This window comes from Mandrillus leucophaeus, unplaced genomic scaffold (genome assembly GCF_000951045.1).
Source record: "Mandrillus leucophaeus isolate KB7577 unplaced genomic scaffold, Mleu.le_1.0 Scaffold113, whole genome shotgun sequence".
NCBI classification, from domain to species: domain Eukaryota; kingdom Metazoa; phylum Chordata; class Mammalia; order Primates; family Cercopithecidae; genus Mandrillus; species Mandrillus leucophaeus.
The window spans coordinates 5,513,145-5,526,928 of NW_012099543.1; the positions used below are offsets into that span (position 1 = coordinate 5,513,145).

At 37.6% G+C, this 13,784-nt stretch overlaps 1 protein-coding gene across 2 annotated transcripts in view; it reads right to left on the reverse strand.

Annotated features, from left to right (window-relative positions):
* Positions 1–218: 218 nt before the first annotated feature.
* MORC1 (MORC family CW-type zinc finger 1) overlaps positions 219–13,784 on the reverse strand; it is a 162,145-nt gene continuing 148,579 nt past the window's right edge. Inside the window, exons 25-28 of one of the 2 annotated variants that reach the window (XM_011995501.1) lie at positions 13,273–13,345; positions 11,619–11,672; positions 5,419–5,613; positions 219–1,101 (exon numbers count right to left, since the gene is read on the reverse strand). In XM_011995501.1, the coding sequence (XP_011850891.1) occupies positions 964–1,101; positions 5,419–5,613; positions 11,619–11,672; positions 13,273–13,345 (460 nt within the window). In that variant the 3' untranslated portion in view covers positions 219–963. The remainder of the gene's footprint in view (positions 1,102–5,418; positions 5,614–11,618; positions 11,673–13,272; positions 13,346–13,784) is intronic. The other variant, XM_011995507.1, reaches the window with a different exon arrangement.

Below are 13,784 nucleotides of genomic sequence, written 5' to 3' on the forward strand. Positions count from 1 at the left end.
TTGGATGCCATTACATCCATATCTATAGCTATATCATGATATATATGGTTTTACAGATAATTGATTGCGGATAGATTTACAAGTAACTGGTAAAAACATGCCTCTTGAGAAGAGTATTTAAGTGGCTAAAGGCAAAAATGAAATAAAGAGTTTACCATATTCCATTTCCATGTTCCAGGCTTTTGCTATGTTCATATACATAAATTAAAATCATACAGTTTCATAAATGAATATTAAATGTTTTATTATTTTTGTCTAAAGTTTCAGACATTTCTGAACAAAAAAAAAACCAACCACTTATCAAGAAAAGTGTAAAAACATGCTTCTTTATGTATATGTAAATGTAAAACAACAATTTTTACCTATGTGTAATATGTATACATATTATGCTTAGGAGATTTATTATTTTACTATGACAAAATAATAAAATTATATAAGCTACATCTCAGTTTTGAGAGGATTTGTACTTTCTGCTTTACTAAGTGTTGGCTATAGTGGAGAAAGGGCATAAAGTCTTTCTTTTTCAACATCTTCAAGAGGAGGTGAGTCTGTAGTCCTTTGCATATTGATTTTGAAAACATCTGCCTTTAAATTTTTTTAAGGAATAACAAAATTACAATAACAATATTTTAAGGAATAACAAAATTTAAGCTTGAGTGACATTTTCATTTTTTTCAGTAGCTCACAAGAAAATTAGAGAACTCTAAATATTATTAATATTTCTGAAAGAAAAGGAAGATTTAGACAATAGCATTAGGGGATATATAAATTGTAAATCGGTCTCCATTTCTAGAGTGTACAATTTTCTTATTCGAAAAAAATTATTTCTTATTTCTTATTGTTAAACAGAATAGACTTTACAGTAACAACAAAAAAGAAAAATTTTTAAAAGAATCTTCTAATTTTCTTATCAGCATTTTTTAAAAGGGAATACCTTCTCTGACTTAATTTTCAGGAATCTTTTCATTTTTTTTCTAAAGGGAGTCTATGTCTTGTATTTATAGTCACTTTATTTAAATTGTTCTGGAGGAGGCGATTATCTTCTTTAAGCAAAGCTTCTAAATAAGTGTCAATCTGCTCCAGGTCACCTTCTGGACCACCCTGGAAAAGAGAAGCAACAGTCACACCACGGAAAGAAGCTGTAGAGCTTATTCCTGTAATTTGGGCAGCTTCCTAACAGTCTTCCCTATGACTCCTGCTGCAACAAAAGCCACCTTACATTTGAATCATGCTTTTAACCTTTCAAAATGTTTTCTCATTTAATGTCATTTTATGCTAACAAGTGGTTAGAAACTTGGTTCATTTTTTTATTCTTTAGTGGAAGTTAGTACAACTGTTTTTTCTCTTTTTAAAAAATTACTTGCTATATTCCTAAAGCCCCCTCAGTCTAATCTCATCCTTCTCTGTTATAGGCTGTCATCTCCTATTTTTAAAATTAATGAATCTTTAGCCTTATAGGCAAAAAATAGACAAGTAGCCAAATTTTGTCTTCTCTGTTTCTTCTATTTCCATTGCAGTGTCTTTTCCCTCAGTTCTTGGCTTACTACCCTGGTCTGTCTCCTTCTCTTTATCCTCCCTTTCTCTCTTTTACTCAGCTCTCTATTGAGGCGATTTCATGCTCTCCTTTCCTGGGCTTCTTGATCCAATGAACAGTTAGACGTGTGAGGGGGGGTCTTCAAAAAGTTCATGGAAAATGCATATTATGAAAAAACTACGTAGGCACGGATTTCAAAATTTTCGAACAAAAATAAACTCACACTAAGTTGTTATGACATATTTGACCAGGATGTGGTTTGAGGCACTAAAAGGATAAGATAACCAGTTTGAAAGAAGCCACTATCAGACCAACATGGATTCTGCTGCAATTGAAGCAAGAACAAAGATCAAATGTATGGTGAAACTTGGGTGGAAGAACGGTAAAATCATTCATGCTTTACGAAAAGTTTATGGGGACAATGTCCCCAACAGAGAGCCTATAACAGAAGGATGAGATTAGACTCAGGGGGCTATAGGACTATGGCAAGTAATTTTTAAAAACAGAGAAATCAGCAGTTTATAAACGGATAACTTGAGAACGGATGAGATGATGTTGAAGAGGAAGCTGGCAGTGTCAGACTGTTCACATCCCTTTGCAATGAAAACGCTAATCTTGTTCATGCTCTAACTGGAGAAGACGGATGATAATTAATAGCAGAAACAATCGCCAACACCACAGACATCTCAAGTAGTTCAGCTAACACAATTCTGACTGAAAAATTAAACTTGAGCAAACTTTCCACCCAATGGGTGCCAAAACCACTGTGCCTAGATCAGCTGCAAAGAGCAAAGCTTTCAATGGAAATTTTAGACAAATGGGATCATGATCCTGAAGGATTTCTTCAAAAAACTGTAACAGGAGATGAAATGTGGCTTTGCAAGTATGATCCTGAAGACAAAGCAATGGCTGCCTAGAGGTTGAAGAGGTCCAGTCAAAGCAACAGTGGTTGGTCAAGAGCAAAGGTCATGACAATAGTTTTTTGGGATACTCAGGGCATTTTGCTTGTTGACTTTCTTGAGGGCCAAAGAACAATAACACCAGCTTATTATAATGGTGTTTTGAGCAAGTTAGCCAAAGCTTTCATAGAAAAACGCCTGGGAAAGCTTCATCAGAGTCCTCTTCCACCCTGACAATGTTCCTGCTTATTCCTCTCATCAAACAAGGGCAGTTTTGTGAGAGTTTTGACGGGAAATCATTAGGGATACCTTATCGTCCTGATCTGAGTCCTTCTGACTTCTTTTTAAAAAAATCTTTAAAAAAAATCTGTAAAGGGCATCCATTTTTCTTTAATAATGTAAAAAAGACAGCATTGACATGGTTAAATTCCAAGAACTCTTAGATCTTTAGAGATGGACTGAAAGGCTGCTGCCATTGTTTACATAAGTGTCTTGACCTTGATGGAGATTATGTTGAAAAATAAAGTTTATATTTTTACTTTTAACTTTTAATTACATTTTTCCACAAACTGTTTGAGCTCCCCTTGAATGTTCCCTCTTGGCTGACTGATCTAAATCTCATTCCCTTGGGCCCAACTATGGGATCAACTAACTCTCCAACTGAGCGGATAGATAAGAGGATTTTTTAGGAAGGGCCTTTCAGAAGCAATCCCAGCACTAAGTGTCTAGCACCATTAACCTTGCCTCTGCATCTCTTCTCTGGTTCCATAAAATGTGCTTCAGCTTTACTCCCTCTACCATAGATTTGCTCTAACAAGGCTGAGTTGTACTAAGTTCCAGCTTTTGACTGGGATACTGTTCCTACAGATGGATTACAATGATGCTGATATTTACCTTGACTTTCAAATATTCGCTGACCCTGAAGAATGCCCTGTGACCCTGACACAAAGCACTTCTCGTCCTGTTAGATATAATCTGATCTTTTGGCTGTTATCCTCTGCCTGGTGGACTAAACTTCTTCCAGGATGCTACATTATTTCCATGCTCGGCTTCTTCATGTGCCTGCCCCACCTCTATCTGCTCTGGGTCCCTCATCTCGATTCTCTGCTATACTCTACTGCAGTGGCTCTGGCAATCAGAGACTGTGAAATAGAACTTTCATGTCGGGGGATGAGAGTAATACATTTGGGCAGGAGCCCTTTAAGTGCCTCTCCACTGAGACTAGGCAAAAGAGTTTCATACTCTGCTGGCTGAAGCCCTTCACCCGCCTACCAAACTTTGTGAATACAGTAAATTAAATTAGTATGGTTACTCTGGCTGCTGCTTAAGAACCTAGAGGTTTGGCAGAGGAGTAGTAAATGATTATTCTTTCAGTTTTTCTTAGCCAAATGTGGATTTGCTATTATGAAAGTCAATTATTTTATAAACCTGTTCAATAGTCAGGAAGTGGTATTCAATCTCAAGGATACAGAATTTCTTTGGTCTTTCTAGTTTACTTGTTAAGTGAAACAATAATCGTCACTGAAACACTACCAGGTGCTAGGCTCCATACCAGACTTTCAACACATGAAAACATTTGGCATCCTTCACAGCCACAAGAACCAAAAGGAGCTCTACTGAAATCCTACTCTCATAGCAATAAATAAACTAGACAAATTGGCTGAAGCGCTATGGTTGATAGAAGCACACATACAATTACCTTTATATAAAAATTAGTATTAAACATCCTTTTAAATTTTAATAACATAACATTTTAACTGTTGTCTAGACCATCAAAGGGCAGAGGGACTTTTCTTTTGGCAATATACTTAAATTAAGCAAAAAACAACAACAAAAAAAGCTTTTCTGCATTTTGTCTTGTACTTAATATAAATTTCAGATGAATTAAAAGATTTATTTTTTTGAAATGGGAAAGGACTCCCACTTTTAAATGTTTACAACCAGGACTGAGACCCAGGCAGTTTGGCTTCAAGGTCCATGTTCTTCACACGTTATACAGATGTATGTATGGCGAGTTTCCTTGTCTCTCCCCAGCCCTTTCAAGGGCAAGGCAATCCAATCCTCTAGCCAATCCTCCATAAGGGTCCCAGTTCCTGTCCCCTCACCTTCTGTGGCCCATGAAGGCTCTGTCTCCTGTTCCAGCACTCAGGGCCTATATTTGAGGACAAAATGCCACAGGCTCCCCAGGCTCACTGTTCTGGCTTGGATTTCTCAATTTATTTCTAGAATCCACAGGAAGACTTTCAATCTTGACTACATGTATTTTCAGTTTTGTTGTATTGTATGCAGCATTCCCATGTGTTATAGAAGACGGGCTCTTCCTCATTAGTTCAACCTATCACATAACTCAATTCTTTATACATTAAAACACACAAACAAAACTGACAGTAATCCATACTTACATGATGTTTCCTGACTTCTCCCAAACTGTCCTCTAAGATTAAGAGGGTTTATTTTTATTTATGCATTAAAATAAAAGTAAAGGAAAATATTTCGCTGTCTGAAAAAACTGAAAAAATTACCTACTGGTCACATGTTATTAAGGGGACACCAAAGGTGATCATGCTATACCAACAGCACAAGCAAAGATTCTGAATTAAGATACAAAAGAACGTGCGCCTGTAGTTCCAGTTACTTGGAAGACTGAGGCAGGAGGAATCACTTGAACCCGGGAGGCGGAGGTTGCAGTGAGCCGAGATCGCGCCACTGCACTCCAGCCTGGCAACAGAGCGAGACTCCATCTCAAAACAAAACAAAACAAAACAAACAAACAGAAGATACGAAAGAACACAAAGTTTCTAAATGTTCCAATATATGCTTTCACAATTCATTTATTTAGGATTTTGAAATCCTTATGTGGAGAGAAAGGGCTGACTTAAGTGACTTGTCCAGGTCAGTAAGTGAATGACAATGTTAAGAGAAGTTAGCTGAGTTCTCGTTCCGGAGAGTCTACTCCTACTGCTCAAATACAATTTTTTCACTCACCAGTTGAAGTTTCTGCAACAACAGTGCCAGTTTTATACGAAGATTCTTCAACTTATCCTCAGAGATTTTTCTTTTATTTTCACATTGCCCCACAGAGATTTCATTATGTATTCCTCTTGTATTTGAATCATAGATAATGGACTGCAATTTCCTCTTTATTTTTTTTTCATATTGGACCATGTAAGTATTCTGTATCTGGGAATGTTTTAAAAACAGTTTTAGCATGTTTTTAAAATATTACTTTCCCCCTGGTATCACTAGACAATTTCATATTCCAACTCTGCCTACATGCACCAAGTGTCAACTTTGTAGGTAAGTACTACAGGTGGTCTAAATATAGGAAATGTTGATACCCTTAAGGAACTTACATACACTCTGATGGAAGACTAAGAAGACAAAAATGTATAATATTTCAGTAATTGTAATTATGAGGAGGAAAGAGACACATGACAGTGAGTTTGGAGACCTCTGCTCTGGAATGAAGAAGAAACCTTGTAAAAGTTGAATCTGTTCTCCCAATGGTGATCACCAGATTATTTAAGGCACAAAATGAGCAGGTGCCTGTGACTCCCTCTCCGCAACACCAGTAATTCACAGGCAATGACAGAATGGCCCACCACCTGGGGCTGTCTGGCAGATGATGTAGTGTTACTTGTAAGGCAAGGCTGTAGCATCTAGAAAGCACAGAAACTACAGAAAGAGGAATTCCTGTTCTCACTCTCTTTGGGTTCCTTACCATGATACAAAAAGTACAGGCAGTTATATATATGACCCTCATTAATTGAAGAATCTTGGTTGTGTTCCAAAATTTCATGCTGTGCCAGAGGCACTCATGAAGTAGAAAGAGGTAATGGAGAGGCCAAATGCTTCGGTTTCAGAATGACATTAATTGCTTGTATAAACATTTCTAGAAGGCCAAGTGATATTCTGAGAAAAGAGATACAGGACAAATTCCACTTTGATAAGCATTTGGATGTTTATGTAATAAGGATATTTCTGTGTTCTAACATGACTGGGTTGCCAAGAAAGTGGTGAGGTAGCCTCATTTGTCTTTTGGGCCTACCTTTCCCTCTTCAGACCCTCCACTACATTGACTATGTGCAGACCCTTCTCTGACGTCCACATCATCTCCTTTAGCATTCACTGACCTCACAAATTTCCCCTTTTTCTACAAAATCCTTTAAACAAGCAAGCGAAAATCCCTACATGTAGGAAATTCTGTTTAATAAATATTCACTAACTAGTTCCTAACTCGAAAGCACTGCATTTGATTATAGATGATGTGGAGATATATAAGGTACAGTCTTTGCCCTCAAGAACTCTCTAGTCTACAGCATGAGATAATACAAGTGTGCAAATAAATCCTATGGAAGATAAGGACCTTGTGCCCACAAGTAAGGCACTAAATAGCAGGGATTCAGGACAGCAGATAATGCAGCACTCACAGCAAGGGAATTTCAAACACATGGGTAAATCCTGCCTTGAAACCCAGGCTATATTTAAAGATCCTGGAAGGGAATCCACTTTTGAACATCTTTAATTCAACCTACAAGTTGATGCCTTAAAACTAAGGCAACCACCACCTCCACCAGGAAGCTTCATAGATGCTTCCTACAGAGGCTGCAGGCAAACCCAGGGAGAGACATCTACTGCCTGAAGGTGGAGTAGGAGGAATAATCCAACTCAGCTGGAATAAGGAGAACAGCGTTACATACAGTTCACATGTCACTAGCCACTCACAGTTTTCAGAACTCTAGAATGTTATAGCTTTTGCCATGCTGAATAATAGTCAGAAAACACTTTTTTCATAAAAATAAAAGCCACAGTAAAATAAACCAAAACAAATCAAAGAAATATCAAAAATGGCAAACATTATGGAAATATTATTTGAAAAAACAACAGTATTGCTCAAATCAGCCATAAAAAGGAACCTGCTATTGACACACTTAAATGGACCTGAAGTGATGCTGAATAAAGGCAATTGTCAAATGACACATACATATGATTCCATTTCTACAGCATTCCTGAAAAGACAAAGCAATAGAGATGGAGAACAGATTATTGGATGCCAGGAGTTAGAGTTGATTGTGGAAGGGCTGAGTGGATATGACTATAAAAAGGTAGCATAAGGGAGATACTTATGGTAATGAGAATTCTGCACCCTCATTTTGGTAATGGCTATACAAACTTCCATGTATGATGAAATGACATAGAACTATACACACACATTTTACCAAATTCAATTTCCTCATTTTGATATCGTACCATAATTATGCATAATTATGTACTGGAGGAAACTGGGCGATGAGTACACAGGACCTCTCTGTATTATTTTTGCAACTTCCTATGAATCTATAATTATTTTGAAATTAAAAGAAAAAAGCAAAAACAAAAAGCCTCGACACTATCGAGATGAGACCAAGAATGTTTATATAGTACACTACAAAGTCATTCAGTCTCTGAAAGTTTACCTTTTAGTAACCAGTAAACTATGTTTTTGTCAAATACTACAGGCCAGCTTTTTGGTTTACTCTCCTGCCTTTCTCTCCAGGAGGTTCTGCTAACCTCTCCAGGAAGTTTCTATGAAAGGTAACGATTTTGACAACTTTTCAAGCTCAGTGTAAAAGGACATCCAGTTGTATTAGCTTTTTTTGTGTGTTAACATTTTAATTAAGGTGAGAAAACAATTGTAGCAAGATGAGAGGCTTAGTTCTGCTGGTTAAACCCACTCTTGTAGAGGTATCTGCAGATCACAAACCAAATTCTTTCCGGACTACATTAATTCAGAATGGAATTAGTATTTGAAAGAAAGGATATTTAACTGAGATTTTAATTTTCTGCCTTGAATTCAAAGAGTAGGAGCTCTAGCAGTTTCACAGCTCCAAAATCCTAATGAGTTTGTGCAAAGTAAGGAAGGCCTACAACATCTATAGATTTTGTAGCATACAAACAGGAATATTCATTTAAGTGTTTATGTTGGCAGGCATTAAAGCAGAAACAATCGACTTTGATTCAACATGTAACTATGAAGATCCAGATGCATTCAAAGGCACTGGTTGCATGCTGCTAGAATACAGAGTTTGATGACAGAATTATTAACTTCAAGGATTCTATCATCTAACTGAGGAGAAAATGAAATATAATAAACTATTATAAGGTAGAAATGTTAATTAATGCTAAACAAAGTTTTAACTTTCTCCCAGAACACAGATAGGTCAAGATTAATTTCTCACGGAGAAACTGAGAGTCTTCACGTAAAAGATAATATTGACCAAGCTCAGAGGGGAAGGATTTCAAGAGGCCGACTGTGTATTGGGAGAGTGGATAGGAGTATTTTGGGGAATATCAGGAGGGGAAAGGCTCAGAGGTAGACCAGTGTAAGTAAGTTGGAACAACTCTGGGGCACTCATTTTAGCTGGAACAGATGGCTTCTGAGGAAAGAATAAAAGATGATGGTTTGAGTCAGGTGATGCAGGACCACCAATGCCATTATGAATCAGCTACTACTACAATAGTAGTTATGAAAACCACAGTTGTGACCAAGGAAGCCTGTGACTTATGTAAGTTTCTCCTATGCTGTGATGTGGCTCTCTTCATTAAATGTACACACCTTCAGTCAAGTTGTTCTGTGTTTCGCTTACAAGATCTCATTTCAACAGGAACTTCTGGTCTCCTGACTGTTTATCTTGCTTTGATTTTTTGAACCCGACTTGCCCTGCATGTTAAGGGGATACAGCTCATCATCTACGCTAACACTGTTCACCCTGAATAAACACGTATCTTATTCACTCTGGCTCCATTACTAATGGTGTAGACATTGGAAAAAATATTTAGAAATAGATATAAAAGGGTATATATAAGCTTGGATAAACAGCTATATGACAGTATAATTCTTAGCACATTTCTAAGTTTTACAGTGTATTCAAATCAGAGTACCCTAGCCAGTAAATGGAGAGCTACAGGAAGATCCAGGAGCCTTACTGATAAGCTCCTCAAGCTGACTGCCACAGACTTTCAGTTAGGACAATGAATTCCTGGTGGGCCAACAAGCCAACCCATCTACCACACACACCCCACATAAATATATCACTGTCAGCATCTCCTCCATATATGTCTCATGATGTAATGTCAGGTCTCCAGCCAGTTAAAAATAATTCTTCTACACCAACAGGTTGAGAAGTTGTAATATACTTATTGCAAGTAAAACATGAGACCTCTATCACAAAGATGAAGTATTAAAGTCTGGATGAGAATAAGATGAAATAGCCAGGTGTGGTGGTACAAGCTTGTAATCCTAGCCACTCTGAGGCTAAGCCAGGAGGATTGCTTGAACCCATGAGTTCAAGACAAGCCTGGGCAATGTAGCAAGATCCTATTTCAAGACAAAAACAAAGCAACACAAAAATAGAGGGGGTGGGCAAAAAAAGTTGAAAAAAAAGTAGAATGAAACGAACTTTGGAGTGGGAAAATCAGGGTTCCAATTCTGAATCTGATTATGACACTGGAATATTATCTTTCTGAATCTCTATTTCCTCATTACTGAAAGAGATAGTGGTACCTACCTACCAAAGTTGTGAGTTAATGTAGAAAAGACCTAGTTCAGTGCCTGGCTCTAGTGGCTCTCAATCAATTAATCCCAGTTTTACATTATTGATGAAAATAATATTAGTGGTAGAACAGCATTAAAATATATTGAAAGTAAACTTTGTCTTTTATTCTTGTTAGGAAATGTTGACAAGTAACTTCAAACTGAAAATGTTCAGTTATTACTTTTTCAGCAAAATTTTATTCAGAAAATAAATTGACTTTTTAGTTGAACAGTAATGGGAGACCAATAACTACACCCCCCTCTTTCATTTCCAGTTGTTTATCACCATCCAGTTGATAGAAACATCAAAGGTAAACCTATCAACAAGGGTTGTTAAATTTAGGCCCAGTCTGAACTTTAAGACTGTCTTTGTAAGAAGGAATACGGTTTAGGTTCTACTTGACAAGTTTGCCTCGTCGTACGTCTCTGGGGAATTTATTTCACCATTCTTTTTCAATTATAAAACAAGAATATTCAGATGTCTTCCATTATAATTGCTTCTTGGACTTTTGGCTAAGATCAAATGCAAATGTACTCCATTAGCTATAAAAACTATGAATGAGGCAGTGTCTCTGCTTAGAGTCATTCTTTGCACAACTCCAAGAAGTGCCAGTCACCTCTTCATCTTTACAGATTTTCATGTTATGAGAGCTTTCCAAAGATGGCTGTAAACATAAGCATACAGAAGAAGATGCTAATGTTTGCACTAATGATGGAGCTGGTGGCTAGGTGACAAAGCACAGGTAAAGTGTCAACAAAGACCCAACATTTCAGTATGATCCTGGTGTCAAAGTTCTTGGCTACTCTGGCCTGTGCAATGAATCTGGGAACCTTCATGGCCATCCTGGCTCCAACATTCATCCCCTATGTCAGCTTGGCCAAGTTCACAACTTGGAGTCCCAGGGTTTTTTTTTTTTTTAAAGAGTAAAATAAGAGATTTGAGGGCATATGATTTTTTGAGGTATTTCTGTAGTAGAACTGAAGGGCACTCTGGACTCTTTCTCCCCCAGGAAATCCTTAAGGACTAGATACACAGTATTGATAACTGTTAAAAAACATCTACCCAGAGAAAGAGAAAGGTTGTAAGGAAATACACAAAAATATTAGTATCAGTGATCTTGGAATGGTTTGAGGCTATGGATGAATTTTTAAAAACTGCTTTTACTTCTTATATTAGCATTAATTACCTTTATGTCTACTTTTAGAATGGAAAAATCACTAACTTAAAAAACTATTGCTAAGGTAATTAAAAAACTCAGATATCAAATTGTTTGAAATAATTTAAAACTTGAATCTAAAATTTATGCTTCAGTCTAGCATTTTGAGGATTCAGTGAAAATATTTCTTAAAAGCTCAGAATGTCCTGTTTCCTATTCAAGATACAGTCCTATTCCAAGTGTTTCATAGCTTTATGTTATAGAAATGTTAGTATTTTAAAATTCAAAAAGATATTGCTTTATGACATCTGATACGCTATACATTAATATAAGTCTCGATAAGTGAATGCAAATTTGATTTCCTTTCAAACCTAACATTTGGAAATGTACATTATTTATCCTTTGGAACACAGGATCATTTAGAATATAAATGGCGATACTGAAAGGATGCTTACCTGGTTGAAACACATTTTCAGCTTTTTGTTTATATGCTCTGGGCACTGCTCCAGCTGTTTTCATAAATGATAATAGAACAGGATATTAGCTTTTAGAGAATCTGCTGTCTACAGCAGAGTTATATCATGCAAGCATTGAGTATAAAAAGCATCAAAGTCTAGAACTGGCCAACATTGGCACCATGGGCCTTTTAAGTCTGAGTCTAATTCAATTAATTAACTAAATTACAGTTTGCTTCCTTCCAAAAAAGGATTAAGTCAGCTTACATAAATGAATACAGCACAGTTAAAAAAAACTGCGCAGATACAGAAATCAAGGTGAAGAAAAATGAAGCGATAAAATAATAAATATTCAAAGGGAGATGTCAAGAGGGCAGCTGGAGTCCGGGTTTCTTGGAAGGGAGTGCCAGAAAAACAGATGGGGAAGTCACTGGCATGTGGGGGGTAGTATTAATGTTTTAAAGTTAGAGATTAGATGAGGTCACCTGCAAACAGCATTTAATAGAGAAAAGAAAGTGGCCCAGGAACGAGCCTTCAGACATGCCAACACTGAGAAACCACATACAATAGGAGCTGCCACAAAGAAGATGGGAGAGAGGAAAGCAAAAAAATGGGCAGTGTGCAGTCAAGGGAGCTACAAAAAGAAGGTGCTTCAAGAAGGTGAAAGTGGTCACCTGGGTTGAAGGCCTCTGACAGGTCAAGTAAAAGTGACACTGCACTTATCAAGAGGTCACTGGTGGCCCTGACAAGAACAGTCATAGTTCAGCTGTGGAATCAGAAGCCCCATGGGAGAGGATGAGGTGAGAGTAGAGGGTAAAGAGGCAGAAACAATGATTACAGACTAGAAAATTAGGGATGGTGCCCAGGATCAGACTCATATAGTCCTTCTTGCATTCATAATTTGTGCTGTTTTCACCAATACCAACTATATCCATCATCTCCACAGGCAACAGTGAGCATGGAGATGGAGAAGAGACCTCCCATCCTCCTGCACTAGGCAGCTCTTCCCTCCACTTCTGCTGAGCAGCTTGCTTGTCAGGCATGCGCACCTCACTCAACTTCACCGCAGCCCTGCGCGAGCCCTTTGTAGACTACTCATTGTTACTGAAGCATAGCCCATAGATGTGAGGCTTACTCTTTGCACCCCAAGTAGCTGTTGGAAGATTTTTTTCCAATCACATTTGGTACTGTTTCTGAGAGGAGGTTTGGTCGACACAATTTTCTTCATCTATCTCAGTGATGTCTTGGTGATTCCAGTAAGATGAGTGCTTTGGATACCTAATGTGCCTGACCTACCCAATCCGCAGCTCAGCTCCTCATAATAAGCAGCTGATGAGGTGTACCTAAGGAACAGAAACTTTGTTTTTGGTGGGGGAGAGGGAACTCAGGGACTACGTCCTGTTTCTTTTCATCTCTGCAACTATCTGTCTGTAAGATCTTTTCCACCTTATGTAACTCACAGTCACAATGATTTCAAATATAGGTTTAATTACGAATCACCATTTGGTGTAAAGATGTTCATCTTCATTCACTTAAGCCATTCTAGGTCCTCTTATTGGAAACACTTTACATTTTTCTTCACTGAGGATTAAATTCAGGATATTCTATCATTCCCGCACAGTTTCAAAAAAATAAAAAATAAAAAACAATTCACCTCACAACTTAATGCAGGTTCTTCCAATTCTGATGGTAGCTGATACTCAGGAAAAAAATACAGAAGAATCTCCCTAGGAATACAAGCACAGCAGATATGGGAATATACGAGGATAACAGAGGTAGCACTCACCTGTCAGAACTGGATTTGTCTTCTGGGTATCAAACATCCTGGCAAAGACGAATATTAGTTACCCCCAAACATTTTGTTTTTAGAATTGACATCAAAGTGTTTTTCAGAAAGCATAGACTGGGGAGAGGAAGGTGAGTGTGGCTATAAAAAGGCAATAGGAGGGACCCTTCTGGTGAAGGAACTGGTCTGTATCTTGACTGCATCAATGTGAATATCCTGATTGTGATACTGTTCTACAGTTTTGCAAGAAGCTAGGTGAAGGACACAGGGGATCTCTCAGCATTATTTCCTACAACTTAAGGTGAACATATATTTATCTCAAAATAAAAAGGTTACTGAAAGACAGAAGGAAGGAAGGAGGGAGGGAGGGAGGCAGGGGA